This window comes from Crotalus tigris, unplaced genomic scaffold (genome assembly GCF_016545835.1).
Source record: "Crotalus tigris isolate CLP2741 ecotype Arizona unplaced genomic scaffold, ASM1654583v1 scf7180000017764.6130737, whole genome shotgun sequence".
Lineage (NCBI taxonomy): Eukaryota > Metazoa > Chordata > Lepidosauria > Squamata > Viperidae > Crotalus > Crotalus tigris.
In genome coordinates this window covers 851,915-878,886 of record NW_024096618.1, presented here as the reverse complement: position 1 = coordinate 878,886, position 26,972 = coordinate 851,915, and the positions used below count along the sequence as shown (strand labels likewise).

The 26,972-nt window shown below is 40.4% G+C and overlaps 1 protein-coding gene across 8 annotated transcripts; it reads left to right on the top strand.

Annotated features, from left to right (window-relative positions):
- The first annotated feature begins 26 nt into the window (after positions 1–26).
- On the top strand, positions 27–26,972 carry CILK1 (ciliogenesis associated kinase 1). Of its 8 annotated transcripts, XM_039340999.1 has the most exons (15): positions 227–444; positions 3,920–4,016; positions 4,404–4,676; positions 5,177–5,231; positions 6,276–6,397; positions 7,744–7,823; positions 8,496–8,628; positions 10,475–10,646; positions 13,323–13,490; positions 15,366–15,668; positions 16,299–16,486; positions 17,686–17,828; positions 19,973–20,101; positions 20,819–20,947; positions 23,911–26,972. In XM_039340999.1, the coding sequence occupies exons 3-15, from the start codon at positions 4,576–4,578 to the stop codon at positions 24,063–24,065; spliced, it is 1,878 nt and encodes a 625-aa protein (XP_039196933.1). In that variant the 5' UTR covers positions 227–444; positions 3,920–4,016; positions 4,404–4,575; the 3' UTR covers positions 24,066–26,972. The 8 variants fall into 8 exon arrangements, with proteins under 8 accessions (XP_039196932.1, XP_039196933.1, XP_039196931.1 ...); XM_039340998.1 differs by lacking the exons at positions 227–444; positions 3,920–4,016 and adding an exon at positions 27–161; XM_039340997.1 differs by lacking the exon at positions 3,920–4,016.

Below are 26,972 nucleotides of genomic sequence, written 5' to 3'. Positions count from 1 at the left end.
GCAGACGAAGCAGCGGAGCGCGCATGCGCCTAGACCAATATAAACAGAAAAGGAGTGGAGAACTTCACGTGGACTGCACTTCCCAGAAGGCTGCGCGCAGTCCCTGTGACTCATTCCCTTCATATTTTGCGCTAAGCTTCGCAAGGGACTCTGGGAGCTGGGTAAATCCGTCGGCGCTGGGATTGGCTGGGTTAGGGCTTTCGAAGTTAGAAACTAGGGCAGGGGTAGGCAACTTTGGCTCTTTGATGACTTGTGGACTTCAACTCCCAGAATTCCTGAATCAGCATAGCTGGTTCTGGAATTCTGGCTGTTGAAGTCCACAAGTCATCAAAGAACCAAGGTTACCTACCCATGAATTAGGGAATGGTTTTTGCCCTGCAGTTGCGGATATGGAAAGGCAGCCCCCGTTACAAACGTCTGGTATTTTGTCTCCTTAATTCCCAGGTGAGAAAGAGGAAAATGGGGGAAACACTGTCTGTATTGCCCCAGGATTCCCTCAAACACCACTCTTCAGTTTTTAGGTTGCACTAACAGAACCTCCACATCAGGGGTGTCCAACCTTGGGGGGGGGGGTTAAGGCTTGTGGATTCCCAGAATTCTCAAGCCAGCAGGAGGAGTTCTGGGAATTGAAGTCCACATGTCTTCAAGTGGTCAAGGTTGGATACCTCTGCTCCGGGTAATCGTATGATCTGTCACGATTTTTGTAGACAAAAGCAGAATAGCTTAATGTATATGTAATGCATTTACTAGACACACTGGAATGTAATTCCAAATAAGGGTGTACATACCAAAAGTTTTATTTTTTCCATTCTTTACTAAAGCTAAGCTTTAATAGGTGGACTGCAATTGTATCCCATTGTTATTTTTGACGCTAATCTTCTTGTCTGGTGTCTTTCTTCTGTTAGAGGTAGTGATTTATCCCATATTCCTAAACCTATAAAAGTTCTGTAAATTGCCGGTGGAACCAATGTTCATAGCACAGAATACAGTTTATTCCTAGTCTGTGCAATGGTAAAAAGCATATGGGTAAAGAATAGGTACTGAGGGTTAAATTGGCATTTAAAAACTGGGTTGACCTAACATCTGCATTATTGTACTTGCAATAATCCATTGATAAATATACACTTCTTTGTATATTGCTGAGGCTTACTGAAGATTAAATCCCCTGTCTGAAAACAAGTGGAGAATTTTCACGGACGTTACTTTAGATCAAACTTAAATTGCGTTCACTGCTTCTCAAGGGGGAGGGGGGGAATTACACCGGCCTCCAGGCAGACTTAACGAAAGACCATATGGGGGAGCTGCTGAGTTGCTTTCACCAGGAAAAGCTCCTGGTTGTCCTCCAGTGTGGCTGTATTTTCCTTTTGTGCATGCATTTTTCTCTTGGGCGGAAATATCTTTACCCATCTGAATGCACTGAATCCTTTTCAGCTTTGTTTTCTCTCTGATGGAAGAATCCACAGCTTCTCTTAGCACGGTTTGTATAACCTTTGAGATTCTAGTTCCTGACGCTCACTTTTTCTTTCTTTCTTGAGGTTGTATTCCTTAATTGTAGTCGTTGTAACCTCCTGAAAGGTTACATGTGCTGTAGAGCTAATAGACTTCATCTGGAGCACTGATGTAAGCTTGTTTACATCATCCTCCAGATATGATAGATTTGGGGCTTCAGGAGCTCAAGTTAATCCTCCAACCTTTGTTTATGCTCAAAATTATCCAGATTGAGTTATGTCTCTGGGCCTGACTAATAAATTGGAAATGGAAACTTTGTGGGATATATATAAATAGTTAAAACTGGGGATTTATTTGCTAAATTGAAGATTTTCATGTACGAAATTTGGCTAATTTGGATTAGATTCCTATTATCAGAAAGATTCTAAAGCTAATGCTTTTAAACAACTTCAATATTTAAATATATTAATTTGCTACCAAACTATTAATACAAATGCTTCTTTTGTTATCAGATTAGATATATCTATCACTGGATGAACTATATATTATATATATTATATATATATTATATATATATATATATATATATATTAGTGATAAATGCAGTATTCCAAGAATATTGATATAATGGGTTATTAAGCAGGTTATTAAGTTTGACTTGCCACATTTTCTATTCTTTTAAAAAACTTACTTAAAAACAATTATACTTTGAATATTAAACTCTCCTTGTGTCACACTTCTACAACTCCCAGAGTTGTGGCCCAAATTTGTGACTTCATACTCCTAGGATAGCTTTGGAAAATCATCCATTTCTTCTTCCAGGGCTTGAGAAAGAACTCCAACACTACTAGCCACTGAGACTGGTTACTTCCAGTGTCAGGAAAGGCTGATGTCATCAGAAGGGTCAAAAAGGAAGATTGACTGAGAGGGTTTGCATTGGGCCAAATTTCTAAGAGACCCCAGATTCTTTGCTGATTCCCAACAGGAGAAGGTTTGGATATATGTAAATATATCCCTTTTCATTGGATTCCACCCCTATCGTAAGTGGAAATCAGAAAAGAATGTGGAAGAAATTAGATGCAATGCCTTTCCAGCCTCTGTGTGATTTGGTTTTCTTTTGATTTGGGCAGTTTAATGAAACATCACCCCAGAGTCTTGTTTGAACTAACACAATTTTCCAATTTATTAATTATGTATGAATCTTGTAGCTATAGTTGCCAAGATAATAATCCAAAATATTTTTGCAGTTTTGTATAATAAAAGCCTGCCACAATTGACATATGCCAGAATGCATGTAAATATGTACATTTCTCCTTGGAAAAACGGCCTTTTTGCCTTTATGTCTGTACAGTTTATTTGCCTATGCAGGTAGTTCTTGACTTTCCACCACAACTGAGCTCAAAATTCCCGTTCCTAAGGAAGACATTCCTTAAGTGCATTTTGCCTCCATTTTACGACCTTTCTTGCCACAGTTGTTAAGTGAATTGCTGCAGTTGTTAAGTTAATAATATGATTATTAAGTGAATCTGGCTTCCCCATTGACTTTGCTTGTCAGAAGGTTGCAAAAGGTGATCACGTGACCCCGGGACACTGCAACTGTCATAAATACATGCCAGTTGCCAAGCGTCCAAATTTTGATCACGTGACCATGAGGATGCTGCAACTGTCATAAGTGAAAAAGGGTCATAAGTCACTTTTTTCAGCGCAGTGCTGTTGTAACTTTGAATGGTCACTAAATGAATGGTTGTAAATCTATGGCTACCTGTATCACACTGCTGCAGTGCAAGCTGCCCTGGCTTCTAATTTCTTTCTGGATGCAAGTCAAGGCATTGGTTATCAGCTTTGAAGCCTTGAATGGCACAGGATCGAATTATTTGTGGATTCCTTCTCCCTGAGGTCTGTTCATCCCACCACATCGGATAGAGTGGGTGCACACCAAGCCCCGTCTCTTAACTGTTGTCACCTAGAGCAGTGGTGGCAAACCTATGGCACGGGTGCCAGAGGCAGCACTCGGAGCCCTCTCTGTGGGCACACACGCTGTTGCTCCAGCCGTGCCTCCCACGGTGACCCCCTCCTCTCCAGCAGCCCCCCAAAGGAGAGTCGCCCTCGAGTGTGGCCCATGCGGAGCAGCACAGCCAAGGACATGGCAGCCAGGCAGTGTAGATAAGACGCTGCCCTCACACCCCATCATGCAGTTGATGCTGCAGGCTGGGGGCAGAGGGTATGGCCGCCATAGCGCTGCTAGGCTGCCTGGACAATCTGTGGCGGGCCCTGGAGGCAGTGAGTGGTCTTGTGGGTAGGCGGGGTGGGGAATGGGGGGCAGAGCGGGGGCGGAGCCAGTTTATGGTCACTCGGTCTCTAAAAGGTTCGCCATCACTGACCTAGAGGGACCGAGGAGGTACATCTTCTCTATAGCTGCCCCTGCCCTGTGGAATTAGCCTCCTTCCTGACTAGGCCTCCGTTCTTTCAGTAGGCTGTGAAGTGCTGCCTCTTCCTCAAGGCAATGGCCTACGATGAGATTGGAGCACAACAAATGTATGAGAGTGTTGCATTTGGGATGCCATGAGGTATAGTTTTGATGTTACATTTATAGCTTTTTTTCTGTTGTATTGCTTTTTCTGTGAGCCGCACAGGTTTATTGTATATAAGACAGGCACCCATATAAATCTCTTAAATAAAGAAATGGTTGGTGGGACAGAAGAGTGGGAGAGGTAGAAAACTGCTAGTCTAAAGAAGAGCTAGAAAAACATATCTACTACTAGGAAGATCTGAATATCAGACTTGGCTGTGTGAGCCTTTTACCATACATTCTTATTAGAGGATCAGCTATAGCTTAATTCTTCTATTTAGCAGACTCAAAAGAATTCAGATGGTAACCATCAAGAAAAATACCGGATGAGCCTTCACGCTATAAGGCATACAAAGTGAAGACATATTTCTCTGTATTTTCACAGACCAAAAGACAATCCCTGAAAATATGAACTTGGCAATGTTCACCAAATCCTGGATACTGTGGGGTTGTGCTGCCATTAGAAAAACTGGCTTCACTCTGAGGGGAAATGCTTCGTCCACAACAAAGAGCATGCCAAGGACTGAAATGAGATTGCCTTCTGGAGGATCCCTATCATGAATCGATACACAACTATCAAACAGCTGGGAGATGGAACATACGGCTCTGTCCTCTTAGGAAGAAGTATTGAATCAGGAGAGCTGATTGCCATTAAGAGGTAAGGGACCTTTCTGAATTGCTGTCATTTTAACCCTACATATCACATTTGAGCATCAGATAATGAAAGTTCATATTTTTGAAGACTATGGTTCAAACATGTTCTAATGCAAGGATATCACTTCAACTTGTCGAGGCAAAATTGTTCCCTTAATTGAGAAATCAGTACCTCGTTTACTTTGAAACCACTAAATAAAAACTCAGATTTTGAATTGTACTAATCTTGAGAATGATTCTCAATCGGTTAGGAATGCAAAACTATTGATTGTTTCTTTTCTTAGATAATTAGATGTTCATACCACATGAAAATCTGTTGTGAAAATTATTTTTACTTTAGAAAATGAAAACTAACATTTGAGCAACAACCCCAAAAAATGGAGGTACAGAATCAGTTTGTAGTCTTTGGTTGTTGCGGCTTTGTATTTATTTCTCCAGGCTTATGTCACAATAGAACTGGAACACACATTGTGCCCAATAGTAGACTTCTTGTTCCTTTTACAGGATGAAGAGGAAATTTTATTCCTGGGAGGAATGCATGAATCTTCGTGAAGTCAAGGTATTTGTCTCTTCCTTCCAATTCTAAATTCGCCGAAGGAGTTTCAATCTTAAATCAGCTGTGTTGTAATGTTGTAACCTACACCTTGTTCTTCTAAGACCTTTTTTTCCCTGAAAGTAAGGCCTGTATTGTTTGTGTTTATAAATGATACAAGAAAGCTAAACAGACTTTCTTTGGACTACTTCAAATGTAAAAATGTAGTACTACATTTAAATTGTAGGTGGTGATTGTTATAAACAGACATTTGATTCGGCAATCAGTAGCAGATAGGAAAGGCAACAGGAAATTAGGGCCAAAAAAAGCACAACACATGCACACAGCTCTGGATTTCCCATCATGCACTGTGAATTAGTAGGAATTTGAAATTCTGTCCATAGGATTATTGCAAAACAGCTACGGTATATGGGTTTTCAGCTCCAGTGTGACCATATCCATGTTTATAAACATGTATTTATGTTGGGCTTCAGATAACGTTTGCTAGTGTTACTTTGAAGTCATTTTGGTCTTTAGATCAGAGCTGTTTTATGAACAAGCTGAGATAGGTTGGTAAGATGCTTGGTTGCGCTCTAGTTATGAAAAGGGAGATCTACTGACAGGCCTTCTAAGACTTGTGAAGCTGACTGACATATCCAGTGCCCAAGCATCTAAATGACAAAATGATTGTGAAAAATTAACAATAATTGGTGAATCTATTGTAAGCATAATAGGAAGATGTGGAAGAAAAAACCTGAGACTGCAATGTTCATACTGCCTTTTTCAGAGGTAGAAGGAGTTTTAATCAAATGCTTATGATTAGATGTTGCTTTTGGCTGCATAAAGATCTCTGCAGAGAATTTGGCTTCCTTGGTGAAAAGTAAGTTGTGCCAGTTGCCATCAGCACACAATTTGAAACATGGGCACTGTGCACATCCAGTTCTAGAGATCCAAGTTTGTTTGTTGAATGGGGCCATATTTAAATTTAGCAGCATTTTAAATTACATTTCTGGAACAAAGATTCATTGTTACTTATCTTGAAGCCTGTAATTGTTTTCTGTTTTTTTCCAGTCCTTGAAAAAACTCAACCATGCCAACGTAGTGAAACTAAAAGAAGTTATCAGAGAAAATGATAATCTGTATTTTGTATTTGAGTATATGAAAGAAAACCTTTATCAATTAATGAAAGAAAGGTATGTTGTTTTTCTCACAGACACAGTTCAAGGGCATAACTACGAAAGAGAGAGAGATGCTTATTTATTTATTAAATTTATTTGCTGCCCATATTGAAACAACTCTGCATGGTTTACAGCATTGAAACATTAAAATCCTAAAAGATAAATATTTGTGAAACAATAAAAACGGAAATCATAGCATATATATACTGTAAATATACAGTATATATAAAAGCTGGGATAAAATAATAAGAGTTGAAGTAGTGCATTGGATATCTGCAAAAATATTATTTGCCTGCAAATAAGAATTGGTTGGACTATAAAATAGACAAAATAATAGAAAATAAAGAGGCTAAAATGCTCTGAGACTTTAGAATTCAAACAGACAAGAATCTGTCACACAACATCCTAGACATAGCAATTTTTGACAAGAAAGACAAAAGAATTTGGATAGTAGACACTGCATTACCTGGAGACAGCAGAATAGAAGAGAAAGAACTGGAAAAAAAATCACAAAATTCAAAGACCTGCAAATAGAAGTAGAATGACTGTGGCAAAAGAAAACAAAGGTAGTACCAATAATAATAGGCACCTTGGGTGCAATCTCAAAATATCTGGAGCACCATTTGAATACCATTGACATGGATAAAATCACCATCAGCCAATTGCAAGAGGTAGCTTTACTTGCAAGAGCTGACATCTTATAATGATATCTTTAATAATTTAAACAATTTCTGCCTATCCCCGGTCCTTGAGAAGGACTCAATAGGTGGACAAAAATGCTAAATCCTATCTAAACATCTGGCTAATTGTGTGACCATCAATAATAGATCTGATACCTCACATAGCCTACGCACAATGATATTCTCGGGGTTTACTTTTAAGTTAGCATTTCTGAGAAATACGAACACCAGCTGAGTTGAACTGCCAGTTCAGTTTTCCATCATTCTTGGAGTCTAGGGGAGGGATATTTATTTATTGTGCATACAGCAACTGGATTCTGCTTTAACATCATCACGTCCCTAAGGATATCAAGAGCTAATGCCAATGCTCAGCAAGTAGGCTGGCACTCTGAATACCGTGGCATTTCCATCCTTGTTCTGAAGCGGAGAAAGTTACTGTGAGAATCTTTTTCTCAGTTGCTTATGTGACATCAATAACAGTAAAGCTAATGTGAGTATCCTAAATAAATAAACAGAAGAGGACTTGATCCAGAGCCAAACCATTTCAGAATGTCTAAGCTTTGCTTGTGTTCTGATCTACTGTATTTATAGCCTTCCACTATATCTTCACTTTGGAAACAACTGCAGATAAGAAACCTCATATGTGAATGTAAACTTTTGAGTTCTGTTTCTGCTTTACAGGAACAAACTGTTTCCAGAATCCACTGTCAGGAATATTATGTATCAGATTCTTCAAGGCCTTGCATTCATACATAAACACGGTAAGATTTAAATGACAACTTGGACGAGTCTCTGTTTGCATAAGAGAGAAGGAATATCTCAGAAATATGTGGGCAGATATTCCTTGTTTGGGTTCAGGGAACTAAACAATGCTTATCACTAAGGTTTTCTGAAAAGACCTGTTGTTGAATAAATAGTGATTTCTTGATGAAAGTTCTGAATCCCATAGAGATCAACAGAATTGACTTCAGATCAGCTTACATAGAGCAATACTGTACAAAATGTGTTATTTACATCTGTTATAGCAAGTTGTGTTGCTATTATTGCCTCTGGCTGTAATACAGTCGTAACATCATGTTAGTATCATTCTCAGTTTTAAATACTTTATCCATAAAATCCTGGAATCTTTCAGTCTACATATAGTCAGTGTAATTATTTTTGCTTTCTATTCAGAAATACTAATTTTCGTGCTTACTAAACAAATATAAGGCATTTGTTCTGATCTATACCTCCAAGCATAAAGCGTAACCAAATTTAAACCCTCCTCTGCCTAAAGTGAAAGGAAGAGCAGGGCTCAAGTATTATATAAGCAAAAATACAGTTTGATGTTTTCTGAACAATTATTTCTTGTAATTCTTAAAAGAGGTCTATAAGGTGAAAGCTAAGAAGAAGGGTGAGAGAAAAGCCTGACCAGTGTTTGTCTTTTCACACAGGTTTTTTTCATAGGGACTTAAAACCAGAGAATCTCCTTTGCATGGGACCAGAACTTGTGAAAATAGCTGATTTTGGGCTTGCGCGTGAAATTAGATCCAGACCTCCGTACACAGATTACGTTTCGACACGGTGGTAAATACTTAAGTTAGAGTCTTAGTAGTTGGATAAATGTGATAATTAGTGACACTTTTATTTGAATTTTCTTTCTTGTTTCTGATAGGTAAATAAGTAAACAAGTAGAATCCAGCTTTGAACATATACAACAGGGCTGATTTTAAAAAGGACAATTCTCTTCTGTCTGTAGCAATCTCTCTAGTGCAGGGCTTCCCAACCTTGGCAGGTTTAAGAGGTGTGGACTTCAACTCCCAGGTTTCCCCAGCCAGCATGGCTGGCTTGGGAATTCTGGGAGTTGAAGTCCATGGGTCTTAAAGTTGCCAAGATTAGGAAACCCTCAAAAACATGGAGGATCAGGTGTCCCAGCTGAATTGGTTTGCTAGGAAGAGAAAAGGTAGACCCAATAGAAACGCGCCCATGTCATGACTTCACTAATTCAAAATCAGCTCGGTACCTCTAATCCTATGATGTTAAGCTGCTCTTGAGAGCTCTGCCCATATATTCTTGGCTTAATAATAGTAAATTTGAAATAATTTTATCTGGGATAAAATCGGCACTGTCTGCGTAAAGGGCCTAATGGAATTTTATGGGCAGGAATCTTCGCAGCACATCTTGAAATGAACAAAGAGTAGTCCAATCACTCTAGCGGATATGAAGGATGAAGCTCCTCTGCTCATGGAATTGCTCGTTTGACCAGAACCTCCCGAGTTTTGCAGAGGTGCACATTATTTTGCAGTTGTAGATGGGAATAGCGTTTCTCCGTATGGAGAAAATTCTGAAGATTTTTTCACCAAAAAGATTTTCTTGGCTTGTTAGCACGGGGGCTTTAGCATTTTCAATAGGGAGGGAAGGCACTTATTAACTTGTAGTGAATCCAAGGCATTTTATACCAACTCCACATTTGCACAGATAGTCCTCAACCATCATGGTACCTATCCATCACAATTGTAAGTTGTGACTTGTTTTGCTGTGGTTAAGTAAATGCTATGGTTGTTAAGCAAACCAGTAAGCATGATTTTGCTAAAAACAAAGTAAATGCCAGTTTGGGGCAAAACTAGTAAAGTGTAGTCATGTGATCACTGAACACTACAAATAGTAGTAAATGCAGCCATGTGACCAGGGGAGGGTGACAATTAGAACTTCAAATCTGGGTCATAAGTAGCCCTCAGGTAAGTCTGTCATAATTTTGAACAGTCAGTAACCGACTGGTCGTAAGTTGAAGGCTACCTGTAGGCTCCACTGGTTTTATTTCAGTCAGATTACATGGAATTAATTAATTGACTGATTATGTGTCAGCAAGTTGTTTTTGACTCCTAGAGACCCCATAGATTTTCCCCACGGAATTAAGAGATGATTCAACAATCATCATTACAGAAGCATAATGGTTCATGAGTACTTTGTGTTATACAACCTCAGAGCCTGTGGTCATTCGTTGTCTTAAGCTATGTTCTGCTTAACTGGTTTATTGAATAAACCACTGTTGTTTAGTTTTACATCACAGACTGAATCATAAAACTCTAAGTCCAACTAGTTCATTGGGTACATTGTACAACCATCATCCAATCTGACCAGTTTGGACTTAGTATAATGCATGAATCATATATAGTCTTTCGAGAAATCCTGTTTAACAACTTGATAGATAAGAACTGTGGGTGAATCCAGTGAATGGCACACTATACATAAAAGGCCATCAAATGAGGTAAGAAAACCCATGAGCCCTGATAGAACACTAAGCTTACCCTGAGTAAGGAGTGAGTAGGGAGAATTGAACACTCACAATGTCTGTGTCCTGTATTAGCAGCTGCTTTAATTACTATAGTTAATTTAAAAAGAAAACACTCTTTTTCTTATTTTTGGCTTTCAGGTACAGAGCTCCCGAAGTGCTCTTGAGGTCCACTAACTACAGTTCTCCCATTGATATCTGGGCTGTTGGTTGCATCATGGCAGAAGTTTATACACTCAGGCCACTGTTTCCCGGGACCAGTGAAATAGATACTATTTTCAAAATTTGCCAAGTGTTGGGAACACCGAAAAAGGTAGCTAAATGAGAGCCGGGCCTTTGTTGCATATGGAATATTGCAGGCATGAATAGCTTCTATGGGCTTTGTTTTTCTCTTAGTACATTACATGTCCTATTATGCTGTGTCGATATCAGATAGACAATTAAAATGATTCCAGGTTTATGTTATCAGCAGGTAAACAATGACACTGTATGAAGAACACAAGACAGCATATATTATATCTCTTGATCTTGTGCATATTTACTTGAAACTAAGTGAGATCATTGGGACTTAACACTTGGGAAGAAGCTATGCCGAGATTGCTCATATTTATCTTTATTATTATTCTAATGTTGCTTTTAAGATTATTTAAGTATTCTTTCACCACTGTGTATATATTTCTTCATGTACGTGTATTTGAATCGCTGCAAAGGTAAGGTTTGCTTCATCTGACATAGTGCCCACTTTGAAAACTCAAGTGTGCAAGAATGGATTTCAAATGAGAGAGGGATGAGGTCATATATACACGCAGTATACATAGACTTGGACAATATTGTGTATGCTTAATTTGATATGATTCCCTCTTGTTCATTGGAATAGTCAATCAAATCAGCTCCGTTTTTCATCAGCATAAACATCCTCAACGATAATGTGTCCCAGAGTTAGGGAAGGTGAAAGCTGAAGGGCAAGAACATTTGAATGCTTGCAGGTTGCTCATCTGTCTTTCCCTTAGTAAGTGTTCAGTCAAGCCTAGATGAATTATCGTTTGGTTGTGGTATAGATCCAGTTGATCACACTGCAATAATTGGCCCATTCTTAGAATGAATTGTATTGTGCCTTTATTCTTCTCCTCCAACTACATTAGATCCCATTCTGTAGACTTGGCATCAGCATCAGATAGCCTGGCAGGGCTGCTAACTTTGAAAGCCCTGGCAGAATCCACTAGTTAACAGACCATAATTGTGGGTGGCCATTTTAATTTCTCACAGTTCTGCAGACACCGCTGAGAGTTATTTCCAAAATTAGTTCTGATATTTCTCAAGGTGGCATATGTAAATAACAGATTATATAAATAGAAATTGTCAAAATGATTGCGTTGACTTAAAAGCATAACTCAATATAATTTGCTGCAACTGTTGTGACAGTGAAAGAGCATATTAAAACTTTCAGCTCAAGCCAGGTTTTTATGAACTGTCCTCAGAGTTCCAACTATCCCAGCACTCCCGACTGTCTTATGATCATTATCTGGGCACTTGGTAGCTGTTTTGTACCCCATGATCACGCGATCGCCATTGGCAACCTTCACCGCCGGCGTCCCCAAAAAGACAATGGGGAAGCCAGCAGGGAAGGCCCCAAGTCTCCCCTACCTGCAAACGCATCTCCCAGCCCCTGTATGCCCATGCCATGCCAGCCAATTGTATGCCTTCACATACCCTCTTCAGCCTGCACCACACCCCTGCACATCTGACCCATGCTGCACCCCAGCTCACCCTCTCCAACCCGTGCCATTCCTCTCATGCATCCTCCCTAATCCACACTGTGCCTCTTGTCCACTGCCTCACACTTTCCTGACCCACACTGCACCCTCATGAGCCATGCTGCACCTCTCGTGCACTCAAACTCTTGGACACTCTCCCCACCTCTCCCTATACCTTCTGCACACCTACTCACTCCCTTCCAGTCTGGGACTTGACTTTGGTTGTGGAAAGCCAGCAGGAAGTAGCCTCGCTTAACAGCATGAGGTACGTTTAACAACATCCACCAGGATTGGAGGGATTGCCATCGCTTAAGTCAGTGGTTCTCAACCTTTTTAATGCCGCGACCCCCAACCGGTCGTAAGTCGAGGACTACTCCACCGGTCGTAAGTCGAGGACTACTCAGCTGGTGCAGCACCGTTTGCAGAATGGGACTTTTGGCGGGCTCAGCAGGGCAGAGACAGCTTGGACAATTCCTATTGGCTTTTGAAAGCCAATAGAATTAGACTCTATTCAAGAGAGTCTATTCTATTGGCTTTCAAAAGCCAATAGAATAAAAGGGAGTAGCCCAGCTAAGGAAAAGGGGGAAAAATGGCGGACTGTGTTGTTTGGCGACCCCCATGAAATGGTCGTTCGACCCCAAATGGGGTCCCGACCCACAGGTTGAGAACCACTGGCTTAAGTGATGCAGTCATGTTTTACAACTACATCACTTAGCAATGAAAATTCCAGTCCCAATAAGTCCAGCCGTCATACGTCGAGGATTACCTATAGCAGTGAGGGTGAACCTTTTAGAGACCAAGTGCCCCAAAACTGCCCTGCCCCTGGCCCACCCCCGCTCCACCTCCCACCCCGCCCACTCCACCCTTGCTCTGCCCCACCCCTGCCCACCCATAGGGCCACTCAAAACGCCATGGCAGCCACACCCTCCGTCCGTGCCCCGGAGCATCATCTGCACGACAGGGTGTGAGGGCAGAGTTTTGTCCCTGCTGCATGGCTGCCATGTCCTTGGGTGTGCTGCTGGGGACAACTTTCCTCCGGGGGGCTGCTGTTGAGGAGAGGTCTGTGGGGGGAGGCGGGGCTGGGGCAACGGCGCACGTGCCCACAGAGAGGACTCCCAGTGCCGCCTCTGGCATGTGTGCCATAGGTTCGCCATCACTGACCTATAGTGTTCGTGTAAGGCTGTAGTAATATTACAACAGCTTCCTTGACATCAGGCCTCTATAATCCTTTTCAGAACGACTGGCCTGAAGGCTACCAGCTCGCTGGCACCATGCATTTCCGGTGGCCCCAGTGTGTACCAAATAACCTAAAGACCCTCATCCCTAATGCCAGCAGTGAGGCCATACAGCTCATGAGAGACATGCTGCAATGGGACCCCAAAAAGCGGCCAACTGCCAGTCAGGTTTGATATTCTTTTATTAACAGCTCTTTATAAATACTATTTGCCACTAGCATGGCACATTGTCTCCCTTGACACTGAAGGAGCCATCATAGAGGAGAGCATAGAGAATATTTTTGCCTGTTATTGGTTCTGACCACTGTTGATTTCCTTTTCCTACAAGCCCCAAATCAGGGTCTTTATCATCTCAGTAACTGTGAGAGGGACCTCGGAGTCCTAGTAGACAATCACCTAAATATGAGCCAGCAGTGTGCTGTGGCTGCCAAAAAGGCCAACACAGTGCTAGGCTGCATTAACAGAGGAATAGAATCAAGATCACGTGAAGTATTAATACCACTCTTCAATGCCTTGGTAAGGCCACACTTGGAATACTGCATCCAGTTTTGGTCACCACGATGTAAAAAAGATGCTGAGACTCTAGAAAGAGTACAGAGAAGAGCAACAAAGATGATTAGGGGACTGGAGGCTAAAACATATAAGGAACGGTTGCTGGAATTGGGTATGTCTAGTTTAACGAAGAGAAGGACGAGGGGGGACATAATAGCAGTGTTCCAATATCTCAGGGGCTGCCACAAACAAGAGGGAGTGAAGCTATTTTCCAAGGTGCCTGAAGGCAGGACAAGAAGCAACGGATGAAAAGTAATCAAGGAGAGAAGCAACCTAGAATTAAGGAGAAACTTCCTGACAGTGAGAACAATTAATCAGTGGAACAACCTGCCTCCAGAAACAGTAAATGCTCCAACACTGGAAGTTTTTAAGAAGAGACTGGACAGCCATTTGTCCGAAATGGTGTAGGGTTTCCTGCCTGAGCAGGGGGTTGGACTAGATGACCTCCAAGGTCCCTTCCAACTTTACTACTACTACTACTACTACTACTACTACTATTATTATTATTATTATTATCATCATCATCATCATCATCATCTCAGGCAGGGTGGGCACAAATCTCTATAGCACAGGGGTTCTCAACCTTGGCAACTTTAAGACTTGTGGACTTCAACTCCCAGAATTCCTCAGCCAGCAAAGTTGCCAAGGTTGAGAACCCCTGCTATAGCATATGTGCTGCTGCTGCTGCTGTTGCTACATTTTCTTCAGTTCTTCATGCAGTTCTTACATTAACACAGCACCTCATTTTCTTGGAACGTATGATGAGGTTTGCTGCCTGACTCAGCATTCGGTTCCCTACAGAGGCTAACCCATCTGTCCACAGGCAGGAGAGGACGTGAAGAGCACCCTCCTCCCGCTAATTTTCCCCCAGCAAACTGGCATTCTCCAGAGATGTGTTGCCCTTTAGGTCCAAAGTTGGAAGTTTTTTTTTTTTCCAGAACAGTTGCGCAAAACTGTACCTGTTTGAAAAGAGCCTTTCTCTAGGCCAGCGGTAGGCAGCCTTGGCTCTTTTATGACTCGTGGACTTCAACTCCCAAAATTCCTGAGCCAGCCATGCTGGCTCAGGAATTCTGGGAGTTGAAGTGCAGAGTCATAAAAGAGCCAAGGTTGCCTCACCCCTGCCCTAGGTTTACAAAGTGGCTGCAGGATCACAGGGGAATGTCCATTCGAGTTAAAGCAGGGTCAATGGTTCGCTCATGCCTGTTCCCAAGCACCTTATCACACATTCTGGTCAACTCAATTCAAAAGGGTGTCAGAAGCTCAAAAGAAACTTAAGTGCTGTTTTTAAAATCACGTATAAATGAAAAGCTTCTGGAAACTGAATCCTGCACGTGTTAGGATATCCCGAGCTTTTCCTTCCCATTTTCACAATTACAGGAAACACAGCTCTGGCTTTTGAGGCTGAAAATATCCCCACGTTCCTACCCTTCTTTGATTGCTGGGTCTTCTTCACTGAATAATGACGTTTTTTTTCCTCCCATTGGATTTCAGGCACTTCGATATCCTTATTTCCAGGTTGGCCAAGCTCTGGGCCTTTCTCAGTGTATTGGGGAGCTGGGAAAGCAACAGCGAGACCTTCCCGACAAAGGCCAAAGCCACTTTAAGCCCGTTCCACCAGCAGCACCCCCACCTAAAGCCCAGAGTGGCCTCTCATTGAGACCATGTCTGCAAAGCCATTCCTCCCAGTCCCTGACCTACCCACACAAAGCAGACTCCTCAGCCAGGGCCCACCTAAAGGAAATCAAGCCAAGCCAGGTGGTCTTGCCAGAAATACACACCAAACTTTCTCTACAGGTAAGAAGCTTTGAACACTTGGCATTTTTGAAACATACCTGCTCCAATATTCACTACTGTTGCCCGTTTTAAATGACGGTCTATTCTTCACAATGCACATCCGTGGGATACTTTATCTTGTAATAGACCTGTCTATCTATCTATCAAAGCTTTTTTTCTGTTGGAGAAGCTTTCTGTGATTGGAATAAATTATGCACATTTGTTCTGGGTGCATATTTATTTATTTATTTATTTATGAGACTTATATACCGCTTTAAGTGCAAGCACTCTCTAAGCGTTGTACACCAGTAACCTCGGAAGGATTGAAGGCTGAGTCAACCTTGAACCGGTGAGATTTGAACCACTGACCTGCTGAACACAGTCAGCTAAAGTGGCCTGCAGTACTGCACTCTAACTGCTGCGCCACCTCGGCTCTTCTGTCTGAAGCATTGCTTTCCTATAATTGCAAAATCCTCATTTTTGAGAAGTTAGTAGACCAAGAGAGGGAACTGACCGTGGGATCAGATTCCAGCAGCTATAGGAGAATGAGAAGTCACACCTGGAAGCCAGTCACATACTCAGGGAGAGTGATCCCCAACTTCCTTTCATTTACAAAGCAGTTTAAACTCTGGCCTATTTTTATTTTGACAGAGAACTTCCATTGCAACAGAAGACGCCAACGGAGATCTCAAACCAAAGAACCAACATAAATGGGGCCACATTATTGGAACAATAAAAAGTTCCGAGGAGTTGGATACTTTGGAAGAGAGTGATAGGAAGTCTTCCCTCAGCAGAACTGATTTTAAAAACAAAGGGCAGAGTGATGATGTTCTTTGTAGGTAAGCTTTTGATTTCCCGTGTGTATTATAATGTTTCCCAACCTTTAAGATGTTTGGACTTCAACTCCCAGAATTCCCCAGCCACCCATTCCTATCCTAATGATATATTTTTCAAAACAAGGATGGGCAACATATGGCTTTTGCGATAATGGAAGACTATAAGCCATGTTGGCTGGAGCTGACAGGAAGTTTCAGTCATCCTTGGGAGGGCCACATATAACTCCTCCCTGATTTATAGGCTATATTCCATTCCTGCTTAACATAAGATCAATTAAAGTTGAACTTAGTAATACCCTTTTTCAAGGAAATATGAATACACAAATTGTATTGGCACCAGTGCTTTTTTTCTAAAAAAAAAAAAAAAAAAAAAAAAAGGTGCCAGAACACACACATGTCATACAACCTGCCTTGCCTACCTTACAAGGTTCCATCCAAAAAAGGTGCTGGAACTCTGTTCTGGGCGTTCTATGAGAAAAAAAAGCCCTGATTGTCACCATGTGTGCAACCAGTTTGTACTCCTGCAGAGCAACGAAGGGCACAAAATCACATTTTCAGTATCCTGTGTAAATATGCATTTGTGTGTCATGTGGTGATTTTGCTCACTTAACATACAAGAATCTCTCGATCTTAAGGTAAAGCTGCCTCCTCAATAGCGATTCAGCCTGTTCAATAGCTGTCTAGCTATTCATTCACATGTTTATTTGGAAGTGCCTCCAAATTAGCTTAATGGAGCTTACTCTCAGGGAAGGACAATTTAGTTACATGTATATTAAGACTTGAGTCCTGTTTCCTTCACTGGGAACACCTGTCTAAGTAACCTTGCATAATGAGTGTGTGTTACTGGTGGTGGAGCAGAGCAAAAGTTATCTGAGCATTATGTATCTTTTTCTGTGTAATCTGAATTAACCATTTTAGTATGTAATTACTTTTGGTATTTGACCATCAAAAAAAAATGTGTGTTGGAAATTGCACTGAACCTTTACGGTTTGGGGGATTGTTTTAGGTTTTTATCCCGCCTTTTATATGCAACTCAAGGTGGCAAACATATCAATATTCCTTCTTTCTTCTGTTTTCCTCACAACAGTAGTCCCGGAAGGATTCAGTTGCAGCTTCTTTTGGTCAGAAAAAAAAATCATGTGAATTGATGTAGAGGGGTGTACTGTGAGCGTCTGAACTGGGTTATTTGGTTTTGGTTACAGATTTGAAAGTATTTTGGATCTGAAACCTGCAGCCTGCATAGGGACGGGAAACAGCGCACCTTCCTATCTTCAACAGGACATGCCAACGTGCCAAGTTTCTGCAGCCAAACAACATTATTTGAAACATTCTAGGTATTTACCTGGTTAGTAAAACAAACAAACCCAAACCATAATCTTTACTGTAATATTTCTTAGGAAATGGCATTTAGATTGGGAGGGGGGAGAGTACCATATGAATTCACAGCCTCAAACTGCTTGTTGTATAAATACCGTATATTCCGGCATATAAGACGACTTTTGAGAGCGATGAAACAGCCTCCGAACTCGGGGGTCCTCTTATACGCCGAGTCGTCTTATACGCCGGAAATAAGGTAGTTTCTGGCGTATAAGACGACTTTCTAGGCATGTGACTCGGCGTCGATCATCTTATACGCCGGAAATAACGTTATTTCCGGTGTATAAGATGATCGACGCCGAGTCGCATGCCTAGAAAGTCGTCTTATACGCCGGAAATAACGTAGTTTCCGGCGTATAAGACAATCGATGCCAAGTCGCATGCCTAGAAAGTCGTCTTATATGCGACTCGGCATCGATCATCTTGCGACTTGGCGTGATCGTCTTGCGACCCGGCGTCGAACTCGGGGGTCGTCTTATACGCCGGGTCGCCCTATACGCCGGAATATACGGTACTTGTTTTTGTTTCCTTTATTCGTGTGTCCAAATAGCAGCAGATGTTCTAAACGGCTGACTTTTCAAAATGTTATAAATTTGTTCTAACGTCAAACAGTAGGCTTATTGTGCACTTTTGCAGAAAATATTTTCATAGATTAAATTCTATTCAGTTTATGATCTGTTTGAAACCTCTAACAATAATTACTTATGCCATCCTTCCTCCAAGGAGCAAAGTCTATTACTTTGGTAGTAGCTGGTTTTCTTTCATAGAAACCCTGTGAATTGTGCCAGACTTCAAAGGAGCAAATTGCTCAAACTGTTCGTTGAGTTTCATTGTTCAACATAAATTGGTCTTGTCTAAAACTTAAAATACATCAAATTATCAAAATATAGCCTGCAAAAGAGGCAGGCAATATTAGCCTTTCTGTCACTCCAGAAAATATACCACCAAATTTTGCTGGCAAAAAGCAAACAGAAACTGAATTTCCCATCAGTTTTTGGTAGGAAGCATTTTAAAGAGATGTCAACTTTTGTTGCTTTAACACACCCAAAACCAAGCAGAAAAACTCTCCCCTCTAATCAGACAATGAACTCTTCCTCCCTCGTGGATCTTAGCTGTCTCCTTCAAAAATATAAAATAAATAAAAATGCAGTAATTAGCTGGTGGAAGGTTGCTCACCCTACTGCACAGGGTCAGCAACTGCAATCAGACAGCCTTTCAATTAAAGCAATGGTGATACCCTGGCTAAATGATGTATCAATCAAAATTAGACAGAATGCAGTCTTGTGCTTTTGTGTTGGAGCAATTTTCCTCCAAGAAGCCAAGGAGAACATTGGGAAATCATCATCTGGTTGAAAACAAAGGATGGCAACAGGAAGATCTTTTGTATCAATTAGTAGTCAGCTTTCATAGTATATTTGCACCATCCAGTTGTTTACATTAAATTAAAATGACACAATGGTGTCTCTGAGCAGCCCACTTTTGCCATTTCTTCATTATTCCAGAACCTCTTGTATCTTTTCTCTAAAGCAGTGGTTCTCAACCTTTTTAATGCTGCGACCCCCAGCCGGTCATAAGTTGAGGACTACTCAACCGGTTGTAAGTCTAGGACTACTCAATTGGTGCAGCACCGTTTGCAGAATGGGACTGTTGGCGGGCTCAGCAGGGCAGAGACAGCCTGGATAATTCCTATTGGCTTTTGAAAGCCAATAGAATTAGACTCTATTCAAGAGAGTCTATTCTATTGGCTTCAAAAGCCAGTAGAATAAAAGGGAGTAGCACAGCTAAGGAAAAGGGGGAAAAGGGGGGGGGACTGCATTGTTTGGCGACCCCCGTGAAATGGTCGTTCGACCCCAGATGGGGTCCCGACCCACTGGTTGAGAACCACTGCTCTAAAGGCTCATAACTGATTAACTGTCCAAACGTCTGGATTCCTTCTAAGAAGGAAGAATCATCTAATAATCTTCTTACTTTAAGAAGAATCATGCCAATCGGCAATAACATTTGCAAATAAGTTAGTTGGGAACTATAGTAGCACAGAAATAGAAGAGAAAAAGATATATCAATATATAATATATCTGCAGCATTTTATCAAATGTCTTGTTTTGACCTTAGGAATAAGCCCAAGAAATAATTTGGTCTCTAGTTCAAGGAAAGATTCTGTCCTACCAAATCCATGGCCAAGCTCTAGTTTGCCTAGAAAGACGTCGGCAACAGCAGGTGGGATCACCAGGCTGAACACCAGTAAGAAGTGTTACCAAAACCTTCTGAAGGATTTACTAAAGTCATTCTGATCCCCACCACAACCAGTTTTCTGAATGGGATGCTGCTAAAAGATTCCTTAACCAAGATATTAAATGCATTTTTAGTTTGACTAAGTTCAGTGGGTACTTTCTTTCTAATAATTCTGGATAGGATTTACTATAAATCGGGCTTTTAAGATCATTATGACAAAAACCACTCCTTTTTTAAGTTAACAGTATGCCTTTCACTGTCAGCTCAGAAAATCTGCTGGCTACAGTACTGTCTTTGCCCATTGCTATTGTATGGTATTTCATTTAGGTTGCTGCTTTATGTGAACTTGTCAGAGAAAAGGAAGCTATTTCTGTGGCATCCTTTCATATGGGCTGGGGCTTATTACAAAGAGAATGGCTTCCAACAAGCATCCTTTTTAATAAAAGTCATGGGGATAGTATCTCTTTAGAGATTGGCGGCATGGTTTTTTTCCCATAGAGTATAAAGAAGATACCTTTAAAATATAGCTCAAAAATATATAAAATTGGGGCTTATTATGCCGATTGAAATAATGCTTGCATTTGAAGTTATACTAATTAAATGTCATGTCTAATATATTTCTACTAGGCATTAACGGGTGTTAATTACAAGTGGCGTGTGGTGCCTAAGGAATGGTTACTTGACCTTCTGCATTGACGCAACCCTCTTTTTTGTAAATTATTTTAGATTGCACAGGGTCAAGTGGCCTACTGGGTGCTTATGTCCCTTCCTTTCTGAAAAAAGAAGTTGGCTCAGCTGGTCAGAGAGTGCAGTTGGCACCAATTCTTGATCCGTCTCCTGCAGACTCCTCTTCTCGTAAGCTTGTTTCTCTCTGGAAATGATGTTATGCCCTATGATAGTAAAGCCACTGCTTTAGAAATTGTGGCGTTTCGTTTGGGAAATCCTCACAGTTCACAGCTCCTCGGGCTTCAACTGGATGTTAATTGGGCAACCAGCCAGGCAGACCTCATGTTAATAAGTAACTGCTTTGAAAGGATCTTTTCTTTTGGAAACTGTTGACTTTCTGCTTTGATAGTCAAAAAACAACAAGAAATATAGACGCTTCTATTGTATGCTCTGTTGTGCCTTGACCTATTGTATATAATGATATTCTCTTCCAACAAAAGGGAATATCTATAGCTCAGGATTGAATGGTGGAATGGTCAATGGTCTTTGAGCTTGTTTGTCTGTTTGCAGGTGTTTCTTTACTCAACCAGCTAATCATCAGTGTTAATGAATATGGGGCCTCCTCCCTGTTTATATACAGTAGCTTTCCCTGCTAGTGTTGGTGGGGGGTTGTTTTTTTCCTGGGTAGTTCCTTGATTAGGGTATTGTTTTTTGCTTGATTTTTTTGTCAGGTGTTAATCCCTGCTTATTTGGGTGTTGACTGCTGGAGAAGATACGTTCTGATCTTATTGTTTCCTTTTTAGGGTTTTTTTATTGTCTCTTTTGAGTGTTATGTATGAAAACTTAGTTAAGCTGGGATTAACATTCAACAAACAAGCAAGTAACAGAACAAGAAAACCAAGAATCAAGAAAACATTACTCTAAGCAGAAAATGTTCTCTTCTTCAGTACTCTTGAATATGACCTGTGCCTTTTCTATACTTGAAACTTGGGAATTCATCTTGGTTTTTCTTCTTCCTTTTTAGAATATTTCTAGTTCTTATAGTAGTGAAGACTGCTTAGGCCAGGGCTTTTCAACCTTTTCATCCATTGTGCCACTTTTAGGATATGGCAACATCTGAGTACCACCGGTCACCTAGCAAGGTGTCAAAAACTTGATGATCAAAAAAAAGGGGGAAAAATGATAAAGTACAGGTAGTCTTCGACTTACAACAGTTCAGTTAGTGACTGTTTGAAGTTACAATGGCACTGAAAAAAGCCTCCCCCCCCGCAAGCCACAGCCAAGCAAGATACCTGCCTGCCCGCCCGGCCGCGCTCTTCCTCCTGTCCGAGGTTTTCATTGTTGTGAACATTTCTGTTGAGGATTGTTAGCAGGGGTGGGGGGTGTTTGGTTTTTATTCCCCTTGTCTGCTGGGTGATTGCAGGTTTTGGTCACTTCACATGACCTTGGGACACTGTGTCCGCAATAAATATGAATCAGTTGCCAAGCATCTGAATGTAAATCACAAGACACTGGAGATGCTGCAACATTCCAGCTGATCAGCACTTCTTCTGGGCTCAGCAGAAGTGCCAGGATCAGTGCTGCTTTCCAGCTGATTGGTGCTTCTTCGGGGCTCAGCAGAAGCACCATGATCAGCACCGAGCTTCAGCTGGAGCCTGGTGCTGATCCTGGCACCTCCACTGAGCCCTGACAGCCCTGCAGCTCCAGCCATCTCTCGCTCAGGCTTGTGCGGTGCTGCCACTGGTTCAGCTCATTTCCCTCCCCCGCTACCACTTTTCTAGGATGGTCGCATACCACCTGCCAGGTGCCAATGTACCACAGGTGGTACCCGTACCACTGGTTGAAAAGCCCTGGCTTAGGCAATGCTCAAATAAGTCTTCAAAAGCTAACAAAAGAGGCTACTATATTTTTATAGATCTCCTTATGACTATGGATGCCAGTAATAGAATGAGTTATTGTATGAAAAGTCCTTGGTGCTCACTGCACTTTGTTTGCCTTTTATAGATGTTTCATTATCCAAACTAGTACTGATCAGGTTACCTAATTTGTATAATGAAATATCTGCAAGAAAACAACCAAGCTCAGAGAGCACCAAGGACCTCTCATTTCAACCCTGGGCTACAAATATTCTTCTTTATTGATAAGTTATTGTATGTTAACCAAAGACTGTCATTTTGGTGGGGTGGTGGGGCATTGTTGAAGCTGAGGTATGTGTTTTATTTTTTAGGGAATGTGTTTTATTTTATTTTTAAACGCATCTTTGAGAGCTGCACAGAATAAGTTAAAAGATTCCGTGGAGAGATTTTAATTTAGTTTGAAGAAAAATATATGGATTAACCTATGTGGAAATCTAATATAGCTATTGCATTGTTGAATTTATCTGAGCTTAGCTTTTGGGTGGTAAATGTTTCATTGCCCAACTGCTGCATTTTAGGGAAGCGAGGTTCATTCATTGGAAGGGGTGATGCCTGCTTTGTCCTGGATGTATGATTCTATGAGTAAATATTATTTTGCAAGTGATTGATGGTGATTATTTATTTAGCTGATAAGAGTCTGTCGTATGGGCATGTTGGCTGTTCCCTGTTGTGATGGTATGTGGGAATGACTTTAGGTGACAGGAGGAATCCTCACAGCCCAGTCTGATAACTAGCAGCTCAGACTGCAAGTGAGAAAAAAAACATAGGAAACTTTTCAGGAGGGACCCTTTCCAGAGACTAAAACGAGAGGAGATTCCAAGGTTCTGTTTAAAGTAACCTTACATTAGTGCTGATATTTCTGGATGTGCTTCTTTTATGGACTACTTCATAGGGCATGCACCTACAGAACTATCAACATCACCAATCACAGGATGCAACATACATGCAGATAAGATAGAGGAGCTAGAAGCTCCTCTCTTAGGAGAGGAACTCTTTCCTACTATTTCCTATTCGGATATGGAATATCACCCCTCCCAGTTATATTTTATTTGGGAAGAACACTGTCAAAATATGAGTAGATTTTGGATGAACCAAGACCCAACTGTGTCTTCTTCCATTTGCAGAATTCTGAATCCAGTGCTTTGATTTGAAATAGGATGCTCTAATCCAGGTTACACAGCTGATTGTCACCTTGACTTGCTCTCTCTTTTTCATATCCTTCTTCTTCATTTGTAGAATACAATTCCCTGAAGACCATCAGACCTCATATTGGGAGGCCATCATTTAACATGTCTATGAAAAGCACACCAGGGTTGCTGCCAGCCCCACCTCCTGTTCAACCAGTGCATGGAAGGATTGACTGGTCTTCAAAATATGTTGCTCACCGCTGAATTATGGGATTGGAGCATGCCTTCCGTGACACTGTCTCCTGTGACGTTCCTCCTGTCTGTATTTTCTACGACCGAGACATTTCAGGACCTTTTAAGAGAGTTTACTTTTTAGTTGTATGTATTTGAATGCAAACTTGTGTAACTTTTGTATTGTTCTTATTTTATGATTGAGGCATTTATTTTCATAGGACCAATGCACATTTGTATATCAGCCTAGAATTGTGGAATTGTTGTTGTTGTTGTTGTTCTGGGGGGCTTTTTTAAATGATAACTTTTGAAATTCAATTTTTCAGAAAGGAAAGGGTTTTTTCTTTCCTTTTTTTTGACCACATTTTATATAAATGAATTAATGTAGCAATAAGGCAGTATTTAATACAATTGAGATACAGTTTATACTGTAATGACATTTACTAAATATTCTATAAGTTAAGTTTCTGAATATGCTATGCTGGGCAAATAATCCACGGAGTATCTACATTCTTCTATAACTCCATAACTGAATAGCCACAACGATGGTACTAAGCTTCACTGTTCTGTAGTAAAATATGAGTTGGGCATTTTGTTTTAACATGACTGGGAATTCTTAGAGCCTGTGTATAAAATCAGCAGAGCAGAATCTTGACAACCATTGTATAATGTTAGAATATAGGTGGTAAAATTTGGCAGGGAAAGAGGCATTTTCTTTCATTACATTTTGAACAGTATTTGATCAGAGTATCATATCCCTATGGAATTCTAAAGTTACTGGCTGGCATAATTCACGATAAGTATTACAACATGGTTCTGCTCATTGATAATGGCAGTGAAATATTAGCGTAATCGTGTACTAGGATGGCCACATTCTGACCCCATGCCATTTCATATTTAACATTAGCCTCGTTTCACAGTGAAAACTAAATTTATTATAGGGGATCCTGCTTCAGTTGTAAACAATACGTTTTGTAGGGGAGTAAGTCTTGGAAACTATTTAAAGCAATATTAAATATGACAAAGCTGGGTTTATAGAGTAATATAATGAAGTGTAAAGTATTAAAATAAGCACCAGCAGCAGCATCAGAGTTGAAGATTTTTATATATTCATAGCCTGCATTTTATTTTTTAATTCCTTAGCTTTTCTTTGCCCAAATACAATTTTGTTGCTTCAGTATAAAGTTGTTAGAAAAATTCCCTGTCATGTAATTAAAGGGTTGCTTTCGGGAGTAGGTTAACCTTGCTTATTTTTAGAGTATTTAGAAGTAAATTTCATCCCTTCTAAAAATCAACGTAATTTTTTTTTTTTTTTTGGTAGACCAGAAATGGAAATCTTGGAGCTTTAGGATAGAAAACACTAATAGAAGTTATAGTGCATTATTTTAAAGAAAAAAAAGTCCAGGTGTTGAGGTTCAGTGGCTTGTCTCTTCTTATGCTGCAAAAAAACCAGAAGAATTAAATTCTATGCATGTCAATTCACAGAGAAGGCTGGAGGCTGCATTTTCTCAGGGAGAAATAATAACCCCAGGTAAGCATTCCAGTTAATTTTGGAAGTAGCGTCCATATCTCTTCCGTAGTTCTGTTTTCTAGACCCCTCAGTCTGTTGCATATTATTTGCTTCTCTTTTTCATAAAACAAACTCTGTGGATAGAAAACCTACAATTTGTATATGTTAAGCTCTCCCTATTAGGATGATAAGTTCAATAGCTGTTCAGATATCCATCTTTTGTGCTGGATCGGAAATCTCCGGATTAAATTTGGAAAAAGCACTCCTTTCTTCTGACACCCTGTTGCAAGCCTTCTCCCTCATTGGTTGCAGCAAAGTTTTCCTACCTGGCACTGCTCAGCTTATGAGAAGTGACAATTTAGCAGAATTATCAGGGTAAATATTAATTGTTCAACTGCAGTTCATTATTGAAGACAACAGTCAATGTCAAAGACAGCAGAAGTGCCTTGGGAAATAACTTTGTCAACAAGGCTGGTCCAATATTATCCTGTGAACCAAAGGTTTTTTTTTTCCAGAAACGGATATGCTGTAAATTGATCAGCATTTATGCTGAAGACAAAAATATGCAAACTCCTTTAGCCATCTTCACTGGTATTGGACTTTATGCATGTTCTTGGCTGTAAAAAATCTGCAGTGTCTAAAAATATCTTATTCTCTAAAATGAAATTATATACCAGTTACATTTGGCCATTAGTTCTTCTTTTGAGAAACAATGAATTGTACAATGGAATAAGCACAAAAGCAATCTGTTTCACTATACAGTAATCCTCAATAGTTCTTTCTATTTGGAAAAAAGTAACCTGGAAAGAAAAAATCTGAGCCATTTTGAAAAATTCTATCCAACGTGAGATGATTTAAGAAGTCTGTATGCCTAATTAGTGATAAAATTAAATATTTAACAGATAAAAACTGCAAACTCATTCATATACTCATGCAGCAGATCAGACCGTGAAAGATAAATACTCCCTCTATCCTATTTTAAAGTAACACAAATCTATTTTTCATTTATTTAAACCATCCTTAATATAGTTACTCATTGCAATACATTCCTGGGAAGTTACATATGAGTAAACAAAGTTTCTGTCATCCTATTGAGCAATTCATAGCATTTGTTATGAATAATTCTGTTATTACTTCTGCCAATACAAATTTATCAGTGTTGAATAAGGTTATATACTGTCACCACACCACAAATCTACGATGGTTTGCAGATCATTGCTGCCATAGAAAGCTTTAGGTTTTTTAAAAATAAAAGTATTGTGTCCTGTGGTTGAGAACAGTAGGTATAGAAAATATTAAAAAAAAAATTGAGTAAGCAGATATATCTGAGAAATGAACATTCTCCATTTTTCCCCCTCTTTTGCGTGGTTGTGCTTGTTTCCTTTTCTAGCTCAGAAAATCCTTCCCAAAATAAAATTATTTAAACATTG

Excerpts from the sequence above, each read along its gene's own strand:
- CILK1 (XM_039340998.1), top strand. The coding sequence starts at position 4,576 with ATGAATCGATACACAACTATCAAACAGCTGGGAGATGGAACATACGGC. Across the intron at positions 4,677-5,176 it reads GAGCTGATTGCCATTAAGAG|GATGAAGAGGAAATTTTATT; the intron begins GTAAGGGACCTT and ends TTCCTTTTACAG. Across the intron at positions 6,398-7,743 it reads TATCAATTAATGAAAGAAAG|GAACAAACTGTTTCCAGAAT; the intron begins GTATGTTGTTTT and ends TCTGCTTTACAG.